Source organism: Dipodomys spectabilis, unplaced genomic scaffold (assembly GCF_019054845.1).
Source record: "Dipodomys spectabilis isolate Male_0828 unplaced genomic scaffold, ASM1905484v1 ptg000066l, whole genome shotgun sequence".
Lineage (NCBI taxonomy): Eukaryota > Metazoa > Chordata > Mammalia > Rodentia > Heteromyidae > Dipodomys > Dipodomys spectabilis.
In genome coordinates this window covers 5,479,416-5,492,408 of record NW_024870743.1, presented here as the reverse complement: position 1 = coordinate 5,492,408, position 12,993 = coordinate 5,479,416, and the positions used below count along the sequence as shown (strand labels likewise).

The 12,993-nt window shown below is 37.2% G+C and overlaps 1 protein-coding gene across 1 annotated transcript in view; it reads left to right on the top strand.

The window, feature by feature from the left end:
* The window catches only part of Rock2 (Rho associated coiled-coil containing protein kinase 2), a 133,814-nt gene that overhangs the window by 93,069 nt on the left and 27,752 nt on the right, over positions 1–12,993 (top strand). Inside the window, exons 10-20 of the mRNA XM_042680730.1 lie at positions 1,060–1,120; positions 2,124–2,135; positions 3,237–3,316; positions 3,420–3,468; positions 4,651–4,786; positions 4,877–4,968; positions 5,167–5,413; positions 5,801–5,907; positions 9,563–9,722; positions 11,037–11,197; positions 11,919–12,103. Coding sequence (XP_042536664.1) covers positions 1,060–1,120; positions 2,124–2,135; positions 3,237–3,316; positions 3,420–3,468; positions 4,651–4,786; positions 4,877–4,968; positions 5,167–5,413; positions 5,801–5,907; positions 9,563–9,722; positions 11,037–11,197; positions 11,919–12,103 — 1,290 coding nt within the window. The remainder of the gene's footprint in view (positions 1–1,059; positions 1,121–2,123; positions 2,136–3,236; positions 3,317–3,419; positions 3,469–4,650; positions 4,787–4,876; positions 4,969–5,166; positions 5,414–5,800; positions 5,908–9,562; positions 9,723–11,036; positions 11,198–11,918; positions 12,104–12,993) is intronic.

The window sequence follows — 12,993 nt, the reverse complement described above, 5'->3', positions numbered from 1 at the left end:
GCTTTTGATGGAGCTGTAGTAATAAAGAAGGGTAGAATGTGATATGTGCCTTTAAAAAGGTACCAAAAGAATTAGAAGGGGAAAAGGGTCACATTTCTTTTGAATGGAAGTAAAGAGAAGTCAGCTAAGTGAAGGAAGAGGAAGCATTTTAGCTGTGTAATGATAGTGAAGGATTTCGAGTGGGGAGACTAGGGTCGAGGTGTAGGGAGAGAGCAGAGCATTATGGTGAAGGAAAGGGTGGAAGAAGAAATTTGGATGTACACATACGTTGGGAGTAGTAGTATAGTCCAGTAGGGTGCTAAGGACGACCCAAGGAAACTGGTTTTCTGACCTGTAATGTGTGCAGCTACTACAGACCCTGGTACATAGTCATTGAATAAATATTAGTTGACTGAAGTCAACATAAATTGAATGTAAAGTAGAAAATAGATTGGAGTTGGAATTTAGGGGAAGAATCACAGTGATTGCTGTGTAACCTGTCTAAGGGAATTGTGACTGACAGGCAGTGAGGAGCCTCTGAAGACTGATAAAGACAGTTGAGGCTTGTATGTGACAATTGGAGTGACCAAGTGTCACTATTTGCCCAGGCCTGTTTCCTCAGATGAGACATGGGATTTTTATGATAAAACTAGAAACCTGTCAACCAATCTGGCATGCTTGGTCATCCTCCTAATGTTTTAGTCATCAGAATGCTGAGCAAAATGAGATATCAGTGCCAGGAGCAATGTCGTCAGGTTGGTTGATAGTAGGGAAGATCTAGAAGATGGAGAAGTTGACAGTACAACAGAGGGACAATTTTTGTCTAAGATCTGCAGATCATGGATATTAACTGTAAGAAAAAAGTCTCTTTGTAGAATATGGGATAGACTGTAATGCTCAGAGAAATTCAAATGAGATGAGAAGAGGGAAGAAGAGTTGTAGGTAGTAATCCCAGACCCAACAATATATTTAAGTAAAAAGAGTAAGATATCATTGCGATTGATATTTAATTCTGAAAATAACTTGTTATTTAGATATTTAGATTTAAAATGAAGTGCAACTTTTTTCCATTCTTTTTAGGTTATTAAGTGACTCTCCATCTTGTAGAGAAAATGATTCAATACAATCAAGGAAAAATGAAGTATGTATACATTTTTAACCACACTAGCTATTTTGTAATAATAAACTTTAATAATCATGATGAGTTTTTAAAAAAAAGTTTACTTGAAGCCAGACCATTGGCCTCATGCCTTTAATCCTAGCTACTCAGATGGCTGGAATCAAAAAATAGGATTTGAACCCAGCTCGGGCAGGAAAGTCTTCAGTACTATCTCCAACTAGCCAGCAGAAATACTGGACTGGATTTGTTAGCTAACATGCTAGAGCACCAGTTGTGAGCAACAGACCAAGTAAGAATACTCAAGGCTCTGAGTCCAGCCCTTTTATCTCCACGTGTGTGTGTGTGTGTGTGTGTGTGTGTGTGTGTGTGTGTGTGTGTGTGTGTGTGTGTGAACAAAATGAAGCAAAAAGCAAAATTACTGGATCCTACTTTTTACGACAGGATCCTGTTGCAAGCTGGCCACAAACTTGTGATTCTATTGCTTCAGCCTACTGAGAGCTGGGATTCCAGGCCTGTACCACTGCACTACACCTGGATTCATGATGCTACTTTTTAAATCATGAGGTGGCATTTGTTGTTTGATACATTTTGTCATAATATTGAAATTATTATTTATGTGCACAGCTTCATTGTTTGAGACATGATAGCTAGTAAAGAGATGGATTGTACGTGCTTTCAAGCTATAATACCATTTAGAAAATTTTATAGTCTTGATGTAAAAGCACAGCTACTAAGGTACAAGGTACAATAAGTCAGGGAGGGATTCAAATTCTGAGTTTCTATATAAGAATGTATTTCTATAAAGGATATTTTTATCAGCTATAGTATTTTATGACTACTATGATTTATTACTGCATACAAAGGTAAATCACACATGCATACATGTAAATGACAATGTTAAAACATTTTCTTTAAATTCAAGATAAGATAGAAAATGGATTGGATGATTTTGGTCTGACTTGGTGTTTTAAGACTTTTATTAGACATAGTAAACATTTTATTGTTTTCTTTTTTTTTTCCATAGGAAAGTCAAGAGGTATGTTGTCAAATGTATTGAAAAACTTCCAGTCTAGCATGATTTAATATAGTCACTGTCTGCCTTTTATTTGGAGTGCCACATCTACCTGAGAGAGAAGTGCCCAACTTTTATTATGTCAAGTATCCCTCTTAATTTTTCCTTGTTGTTTTAAGTATGTTATGTAGTTTACTTTGTTGAATATATACTGATAGAACTTCTAATTAGCTTGTAATAACTGATATGCTCAAATTAATGTACTGTCAGTCCAGAACAGTTAAACTTGATTAGTTTGTTAGCATCTTATTTTGGAACCAGAGTATTGTTTTCTTAAGGTACATGAGGTATTTATTTGAGACACCAGGGAGAACACAGCCACTGGACAGACACTGGGAATACTGAGTATTAGTCATATTGCCATGGCCTGAGACAAAACTTGAAAAGCACCTAACATTGTACCCAGTGCACTAAAGGAACTTAAAAAGTTAAATCCTTTGAAAAGGAAATCACATTTTGAAACACGAATTACTTAGTAGTTTTAAAGTTCAGTCTGTTTGAAGACTAACATATCTATGGAAAGCTAATGAAGAAAGTACTTACAAAGTAATTAGCTGTCATTTATTCAGGATTCATTAATAACAGCTCTTCATAGTAGTGTGCCCAACACTGGAGGAAAATACAAAAGAAGAGCTAATTGCTCACAGTTAAGCAGCAATACATTTCTGGGTATACTTAGAGGATATTCTGTATATTTATTTCACATGTAGATCTTACATCTTCATCTCATGAGCACAGTCAGTCACAGTATTTTCAAATAAAGAAGAATCTATAGAAGAACATTGGAGGCTACTGAGACCTGGGTCCTTTATTTATACTGAATTTGAATATACTGAGTTGTGTCATAGCACAACTCAGCCTAAGTGGGAGCTTCTTCATTCCTGGTTGTGTGTGTGTGCTCCTGTGTGAAGTGATAGAGTAGATGTCCTCTTTGCCTGTAAAAGTCGCAGAATGCAGGGACAAATGTAGTGGTTGGAGACTGTATTAAGTAGAAAAGCAAAGTAATGATTATCTTTAAGCCTCATCTTTAAATAGGACCAAATCTTATTTCTTATTCTTTGACAGATTCAGAAAAAACTATATATACTAGAAGAACAACTTAACACTGAGACTCAAGCCAAAGAAGAGTTAGAACAAAAGTGCAAGTATGTCTTGTACACAAATAGTAGATTTTAAAACTTTTATATTTGTAGACTGTGCTTATGTCATAAATTTGATTTTGTTTACTGTTTCTTTTTAATTTTTTAGATGCATTAATACTCGACTAGAAAAAACAGCAAAAGAGCTGGAAGAAGAGGTAAAAATTACCTTATCCTTTTTGCAGTACTGGGTATCTTGGTAGATGGTAAAATACGCCTTTGTAACAATGAAGTATGAAATTATATGGTAACTTTTATTACCTGCATGTCATTCTGTTTTTATAGACTTAATTTAGTATATATACATATTTCAAGTTTAAAAATGATGTTTTTATTTTGGTTTAAAAACCAAGTGACTTTTTTTTTTGGTCGGTCATGGGGCTTGAACTCTGGGCCTGGGATTCTTTTTCTCCAATTAACCACCAGAAAACCAGAAGTGGCACTATGGCTCACATGTAGAGTGCTCGCCTTGAGCTAAAGAGCTGAAGGACAGTGCCCAAGCCCCATGACCAACAAAAATAATGATGATGACGACGACGGTGGTGGTGGTGGTTGTGGTTCAAGAAAATTACAGAAAATTGTGCTTTCAATAGTGAATAAAATATGGTCTTATTTAAGAATAGTGTGCTATTTTATAAAAATGAAAAATGATCATTTTAACAATAATGTCAGTTTTTTGCCAGGGAAGTACTGGGATTTGAACTCAGGGATCAGTACTTGCTAGTCTGGCACTCTCTTGCTTAAATCATACCTCTAGTCTATTTTGCACTGTTAATTTTGAGATAGGGTCTCACTGTTTATCTTGAGTCAGTCTGAGCTTCAATCCTATTTATTCTTCCCATTATAGCAGAGAAAATGGGTACACACCATCATTCCCTGATTTTGTTTTTGTTTTTGTTTTTTGCCAGTCCTGGGGCTTGAACTTGGGGCTTGGGCGCTGTCCCTGAGCTTCTTTTGCTCGAGGCTAACACTCTACCACTTGAGCCACAGCCCCAGTTTTAGCCTTTTCCGTTGTATCAAGAGGAATCAAACCCATATGCCATGTTCCCAGCCCACCCAGACTTTTTTGTTAAGATGGAGTCTTATAAACTTGGCTAGGCTAGCCTTGAATCCCAGTCCTCCAGATCTCAACTTCCCATGAAGATAGGATGACAGATACATACCAGCTAAGATGGTGTCCCATGTTTTTTATACTTGTAGTGGCCTTAAGCCAGGATCCTCCTGGTTCCCGTCTTTGGCTCAGTGACAGCTCTATTTTTGGAGGCCCCTTCACTGAAGTTTTGCTTTTTTTTTTTATAATGCATATCTGCTTTTGGTGATAACAGTAAGCATTATTTCAGATTACATTACGGAAAAATGTGGAATCAGCATTAAGACAATTGGAAAGAGAAAAGGCCCTACTTCAGCACAAAAACGCAGAATATCAACGGAAAGCTGATCATGAAGCTGACAAGAAACGGAATTTAGAAAACGATGGTTTGTGATGTAGAATATTAAATATTTGTCAAGAAAAATATTCTGTATGTGTGTTGTTGGGAATTGGCACTAAAATATTTTTTATCATAGTTAACAGCCTAAAAGATCAACTTGAAGATTTGAAAAAAAGAAATCAGAACTCTCAGATATCCACTGAGAAAGTAAATCAACTCCAGAAACAAGTAGGTTTATCTCTGTTGATACAGATAATGAGTTTTACTTACGATGGCTAGTTAACATGAATTGAAATTGGCAGTGTTGCAGAAGGTTTAGCCTCTGTCCTTAGGAAAATACTTGTAGGTTATCATTTACTTTGAGTATTTTATAATGTGTTTTCATTTTATATACCTGAGTTTTTTTGCTTTTGAATGGGATAACAGCTGGATGAAACGCATGCTTTGCTGAGAACAGAATCTGATACTGCAGCTCGGTTAAGAAAAACCCAGGCAGAAAGTTCAAAACAGATTCAACAGCTGGAGTCTAACAATAGAGATCTGCAAGATAAAAACTGCCTGCTTGAAACTGCCAAGTTAAAACTTGAGAAAGAATTTATCAATCTTCAGTCAGCTCTAGAATCTGAAAGGAGGGACCGGACCCATGGATCAGAGATAATTAATGATTTGCAAGGTATGATAGTAGAATGTGCACTTGAATTAATTTTGATTATCTTCAATTTGGAAATAACTTCCGATAATGGATAATGCTCTAGAATAACACTCTAGAATATTGTACTGTTATATAAAGTTAGAACATTAGAAATATGTAAATAAAAAAGTTTATGAACAAGAGATTTATTTTAAATTTCAGACTACCAATATCTGCGATATTAATTGAGTTCTAGTTGATGGTGGTCAATTGAATTTAGTTGAATTAACTGTAAACCATTTTGCCAACAAGTATAAAACTTGCTCACCATTAACAGCTACAAAATAGGAGACAGCTTCCAAATATTTTACTCTTAATTGATGCATATAACTTGTCGGTACATTGTTTTTAAAAAGTTGCAATTTTTAGGCAGAATATCTGGCCTAGAAGAAGATTTAAAGAATGGCAAAATCTTACTAGCAAAAATAGAGCTGGAGAAGAGACAACTACAGGAAAAGTTCACTGATTTGGAAAAGGTAAAATATGTTCAGCTATTCTTTTTTGGTAGAAAAATCATTCTAGGATTTCAGATGATAAAATACAGGAAATAACTCACAGGAGTATTTTTATTCTTAAATTTAGGCTTGGTTGTGTAGGGGAAGATATATGTTTTAAGACTTACTGTAGAAGCAGACACCATACATGCAGCTCTCAGTGTCCTGGAAGTTCATGAAGAAATTCCTTCTTGAGTGTTTATAATTAAGATACTTTAGAGATCCCAGGAAAATTACATAATAAAACAATTATCATGACATGACTTTTGGCACCTAGAAGTTTCCATGAAAAATACTGTAGGCCAGGGATGATTTCTAAGAACCTGTGCTGTTATTATTTTATTTTTACTTATTTATTCACTTAAATACTTAGTATGTCTTCTGTGAAGTGTCAATATATAGTTTGTGCATTTAGTAATATCATAGTCCAATAGGTGATACTATTTAAAAGTATAAGAACTGGCAGAGTTGCTCAAGTGGTAGAGTACTATCTGTGAGAGAAAATGCTGAGTGAGTTCAAGCCCTAGTACAAACACACATACTCACTAATAAAAGCCACAGATAATTCTAATGCAGTGTGTAATTGAATGACAGAAGTAGAACTGGGAGTGTAGCTCACATGATAGGGCATTGGCCTAGCAATCATGAGGCCCTGAGTTCAAATCCCAGTATTGCCAAAAAAAAAAAAAAAAAAGTAATTGAATGACAGAGGTCTGGATAGGGAATGTAGTCTATTGGTTAAAAATGAGTCCTTTAACAGGATCAGATAGGTAGGCGGGTAAAGGCATACTCTTAGGTGAGGATGGTCTAATCAAAGGATGGAAAAATAACAAAGGCATTGTTGGTTTATCTAGATATAGTCTGCTCAGTATTTCTGGTAGAGAGCAAAGGGTCAGCAAACCTTACTCTTTGAAAGCAAGATAGTAAATATTTTAGGTTTTGTGGGCCATATGGTTGCTTGCAACTGTTCAGCCAAGTGCAATTTGTAAAGAATAAAAGATGGCAGTGTTCCAGGAAAACTCAAATGAAAAATAGACATCAGGCCAAAATCAACCTGATTATCACAACATGAGCTCCCTCCCTAATAATGTGCTATAAGCAGGTGCTCTGAGCTACATCCCCAACCCTAGATAAAATGGCCTTTATTCAAGAATAGTAGAGGGGCTGGGAAGGTGGCTCAGTGGTAGAGCGCTTGCCTTGCATGCCTGAGGCCCTGGGTTCGATTCCTCAGCACCACATAAGCAAAAAGAAAAAAGCCGGAAGTAGTGCTGTGGCTCAAGTGGTAGAGTGCTAGCCTTGAGCTGAAGAACTGAAGAGCTGAAGGACAGTGCTGAGGCCCAGAGTTCAGGCCCCACGACCGGACCTCCCCTTCCCCCCCCCCCCCAAAAAAAAAAAAAAAAAAAAGAATAGTAGAAACTCAGTGGCAAATGTTTGGTATAGAGGTAGGTATGAGCTGGATTGTGTAAGGTTTTTTTTTTTTGTTTTGTTTTTTGGGTCCGGTTGTGGGGCCTGAACTCGGGGCCTGGGCGCTGTCCCTCAGCTCTTCAGCTCAAGGCTAACGCACTACCACTTGAGCCACAGTGCCACTTCCGGCTTTTTTCTTTTTGCTTATGTGGTGCTGAGGAATCGAACCCAGGGCCTCGAGCATGCAAGGCAAGCGCTCTACCACTGAGCCACTTTCCCAGCCCTGTGTAAGGTTTTGAATTCGAATTGTGTAATGGACCATCACTAAAGGGCTAAATTGCATGGTCTTTAGAGACATATGTAGATTGGTTGGTAGATGGTTGTGATATGGAGAGAAAAGATGGAGGATGACCAGAGTCATGGAGACTAGATACTTTTTTTTTTTACAATAAGGGATGATGGAGTGGTAGAGAAGCCATTTCAAGGATAGGAATATCCTGACTCGGAATCCTCCAGGGAGGAGTATTTGGCAGCACTTAGTAATCATTTAGGTACAATTTAAGAGTATATAGTGGTCAAGAATGAGCCCTCAGCTCATGAGCTCTTGTAGGCTATAATAAGATACACAATTGTACCATTAATTAATAAAGACAATGAAATGGCACCTCATTTAGAGGCATTAATAAATAACTCCATTTTAGACCTCTTTAAAAATTGTCTCGTTTAGCCAGACATTGGTAGCTCACACCTGTAATTCTTACTGCTCAAGAGGCTTAGATATGAGGATTTCAAGTTTGAAGCCAGCCCAGGTAGCAAAGTCCATGAGACTCTTATCTCTGATTAACAGAAAAAAACCGCTGTGGAGCTGCATCAAGTGATAAGAGTACCAGCATTGAGTGAAAAGAATTTCAGTGATACTGCTCAGGCCCCAAGTTCAAGCCCCAAAACCAGCACTACCTCCCCCCATACACACCAAAAAAAAAATCATTTAGAGACAATGACAAATCCTACTGTAGACCTCTTTAAATTTGATGTATCTCTATGCCAGCCAAATTAAGTAGTAAGTCTGCTAATAGAAGCTAGGAATATTTGAGTCTTTGGTGTGTAAGTTGCTGAAATCATGTGGATAGGAGAGCTAGCTCATCTGTAAAGAGACTGTCAAATTATAATTATTCATAGCAGCATAGATTATTCTGTGTATATATTATGTAGCTTGAAAAGTCATTTTTAGTATTAAAGATTTTATTTGAAAAAGTAAGTATCTTAACCTCTGATGCAAGCTATAGAAATCAAAGAAGTAGAAGTCTCCTTGGCATATATAGAAAAGAGTCTGACTTACCTATTAAAGATTTTTGCTGGGTGTGGTAGTTCACACCTGTAATCCTGGCTAATCAAAAGGTTCGGATCTGAAGATTGTGGTTTATGGTCAGTCTTTGAGACTCTTATCCTCAATTAACTAGCAAAATGCTGGAAGTAGAGCTGGAAGTTGTAGAACGCTGGCCTTCAGCAAAAAAGCTCACGAGCAGTGCCTAGTCCCTGAGTTCAAGCCCCAGGACCTCCCCCCCCCCCCCCCCCCAAAAAAAAAAAAAAAAAAAGCTCAGTGTAGTTTGGTGGAAGGACACGTGCTCTGGCACAAGGCTGTGTGTTCCATCCCCAGGAAGACCCCCCAAGAAAGTCTCATGTGAATAGTAGGAGATCTAGAGGTAATGTTTTATGTAGCAAAGAGGAACTTTAGGTGTATTTTAAAAGTTTGTGTGAAAGAATGTTGTAAGAAGTGGAGATATTGAAACTAACTCTCTAGTCCCTTTGTTGAAGTAAATAGTATTGATAGAGATCTCTCACAGTATAGGAAATACAGCAGGGAGGTAGGGAGAGTGAGAAAGTAGAGGTCTAGATTATCATTGCAGAAAGTTTGGTTGATGATAAGCCTCTTTAAAAACAGTCTTGAGGGCTGGGAAGATGGCTCAGTGGTAGAGCGCTTGCCTTGCATGCCTGAGGCCCTGGGTTTGATTCCTCAGCACCACATAAAGCAAAAAGAAAAAAGCCGGAAGTGGCACTGTGGCTCAAGTGGTAGAGCGCTAGCCTTGAGCTGAAGAGCTGAGGGACAGCGTCCAGGCCCAGAGTTCAGGCCCCACAGCCGGACCCAAAAAAAAAAAAAACAGTCTTGAAAATTTAGAAATTGTGGAGCCAGCTTTCTTTTCATTGATAACCTCCATTTAAAATCTTTTAATAGGAAAAGAGCAACATGGAAATAGATATGACGTACCAACTAAAAGTTATACAGCAAAGTTTAGAACAAGAAGAAGCTGAACACAAGACTACAAAAGCACGGCTAGCAGATAAAAATAAGATCTATGAGTCCATTGAAGAAGCTAAATCAGAGGCCATGAAAGGTATGCAATTAAAAAAGAATTTTCTATTGGCACTTCTCCAAGAATTAATTGGGTATTGAATTCCTTCATTTTGAGACTATTTGTTTATATTTTATTGACAAATATTAGGAGCTAAAAGGAAGAAAACTATTAGGGAAGCTTTATGTGTTTATTTTTTTCTTCATGTTCTCATAACAGTTATAATTTTTCAGCCATATTTTTTAAGTCTGAGAGAATCTCGTGTTCCAGTGCTATCAGTAGTGAACAGTGTACAGGTGTAATCTATGCTTCAGGTAGATCTATGCTGATTTGAGGCATTGGCTCTCTTTTTGTAATGCTTATGATAGTTTAATTTTTCTCCAGCCCTATTTCAGAATTGCTTCTGGTTTATGCAGGTAAAGATTTTTTTTTTTAATAGTGGGATCTATTATTTGTTCAGAGTATGAAGATATCAGACAGATTTGATTAAAGCTGTATAATACTAAGAGATAATATAGTTTGCTTTTACAGACCAGCTCTTGTCTTGGAGTTATCATAGGATAATTACAGTATTTGTTTTCCAGATTGTTTATAATGGATTTTAAATTCTGAAAGTAATATTTTTAAAGTATTCTTGTAAAAGAAACTTCAGTTTTAAAACTCTTAAAAAGGAATTTCAGGAAGTGAAGCTGTAGCTCAATTGATAGAGCACTAGCCATGAGCAAAAAGTTTAGGGACAATGCCCAGGTCCTGAGTTAAAGCCCTAGTACCAGCACCAAAAAAAAAAATTAAAAAAAAAAAAAAGGAATTTCATTTCATATTGAAATAAAACATTATTTAAGCCCCATGGCTAACAAAAGCAACAACAAAACAGTAACACAGAAACATATAAAATAGCAGTAAGATAAATCTCTTATCTAAAGATAATCAGCATCTTATAGAACCATAAAGGCAAATGTATCTTAACATTCTATAAACAAAACCCCTAACTTGCAAGCATAAATTTCTTGATATTTGGGCTGGGAAGATGGCTCAGTGGTAGAGCGCTTGCCTTGCATGCCTGAGGCCCTGGGTTTGATTCCTCAGCACCACATAAGCAAAAGTGGCGCTGTGGCTCAAGTGGTAGAGCTCTAGCCTTGAGCTGAAGAGCTGAGGGACAGCGCCCAGGCCCAGAGTTCAGGCCCCATGACCGTACCCAAAAAAAAAAAATCTTGATATTTCAAATATATTGAGAGTGGTAAAAATATTAACTTGGAATTGAATAAAAATACTACTGTCATTTTTATTGGCGCTGTCATATTTGGTAGGCTTGTTTTATGTGCTTATTCATTTTTATGTCCATTTTTATTGTAATAGAAATGGAGAAGAAGCTCTTAGAAGAAAGGTCTTTAAAACAGAAGGTAGAGAACCTATTACTAGAAGCTGAGAAAAAATGCTCTATTTTGGACTGTGACCTCAAACAGTCACAGCAAAAGGTGAATGAGCTCCTTAAACAAAAAGATGGACTCAATGAGGATGTAAGTATAGATTTCACTAATGAACATTTAAAGACTTAATAATAAGCTAGTTTATTTGTAAAAGCTTATGGAGGACTTCGTAAACTCCAATTTTTTTCTTATATTCTACTCCATCTCTTGAGTTTACTGGATTTTCATGTATAGTATAAGAAAATGATAATTCAATAGTATTTTTTTGTCATGAATACAGATTCTTTTTTTTTTTAAATTTTTATTTATTTTTTATTGTGAACATACTGTACAGAGGGGTTACAATTACATGGGCAAGATAATGAGTACATTTCTTATCAAGCATTGTAGCTTCCTCCTTTGTTTCCTCTTCCCAAAATTCAATAGAGTCTTTTAAACATTTTACTGTGAAATGAATGAGAAAAAACTTTTTTTTTTTTTTTTTGTCAGTTGTGGGGCTTGAACTCTGGGCCTGAGTGCCATCCCTCAGCTCTTCAGCTCAAGGATAGTGCTCTACCACTTGAGCTACAGTGCCACTTCTGGTTTTCTGGTGGTTTATTGAAGATAAGAGTTTCACAGACTTTCCTGCCCAGGCTGACTTTGAACTGCAATACTCAGATGCCAGCCTCCTGAGTAGCTAGGATTACAGGCATGAGCCACCGGCGCCCGGCTGGAAAAAAACTTTTATATCACCATATTTTCTGTTAGCTTTATTCATAAGAAAAATAAAAGTAGTTTACTTTTATACTAAGTCTACATTTTATGTTTTGAGGTTCAAAATTTGACGTTAAAAATAGAGCAGGAAACTCAGAAGCGCTGCCTAACGCAAAATGACCTGAAGATGCAAACACAGCAAGTTAACACATTGAAAATGTCAGAAAAGCAGTTAAAACAAGAGAATAATCACCTCATGGAAATGAAAATGAACCTGGAGAAACAAAATGCTGAACTTCGGAAGTAAGTAAGCTAATTGAGATGAAGGTTTAATATACACAATTATCCACATGCACACTATCTTAATTTTGGTTTCTCTAGGAATTTTCTTTTGACGGTCTTGCTTTCTCTAGAAGTATTGTGTTGGCACCTGTGGCCTTCAAGCAGATTATGTTTGTGTATTCACTGCAGCTACACTGTAGAGCAAGCAGAGAGCAGAGAGTGGGAGCAAAGAGAAGGGGGCTGGGGTCTTTCTTCCATGTTCTTGAGCTTCCTCCTCTGATCTGTCCCACAGAATGTTTTTTAATCATTTTACCCAGTATTATTCTGGTATTCAGTTTACTTACAAAGTAGAAACTATTTTGAAATTCTTTTAAAATATACCACTAAAGCTTATCCCAGGGCTGGGAGGGTGGCTCAGTGGTAGAGCGCTTGCCTTGCATGCCTGAGGCCCTTGGTTCGATTCCTCAGCACCACATAAGAAAAAAGAAAAAAGCCGGAAGTGGCGCTGTGGCTCAAGTGGTAGAGTGCTAACCTTGAGCTGAAGAGCTGAGGGACAGCGCCCAGGCCCAGAGTTCAGGCCCCACGACCCGACCCCCCACCCCCCCACCCCCCAAAAAAAAAAGCTTATCCCATTCTTTCTATTAGTAATAGAATACTTCTTCCCATTCATTATCAGAGGTTCTGTTGAGTCCTAGGTATTTGATGAGAAGAGATATGAGAGAATAACTACTTACTAGTTGGTTAACATTGGGAAAATGTTGAATCTTTCTGTCCCATCTGTGAAAGGGAGCAATAACATCTCATGGTTAGGAATCCAGTAAGGGAAAAGTATGACATTTTAAATATCTACAATACAATAAGTGGTTGGGACTTATTAGTGCTATTAGCACATCAGGACCTAAGGAGTACCT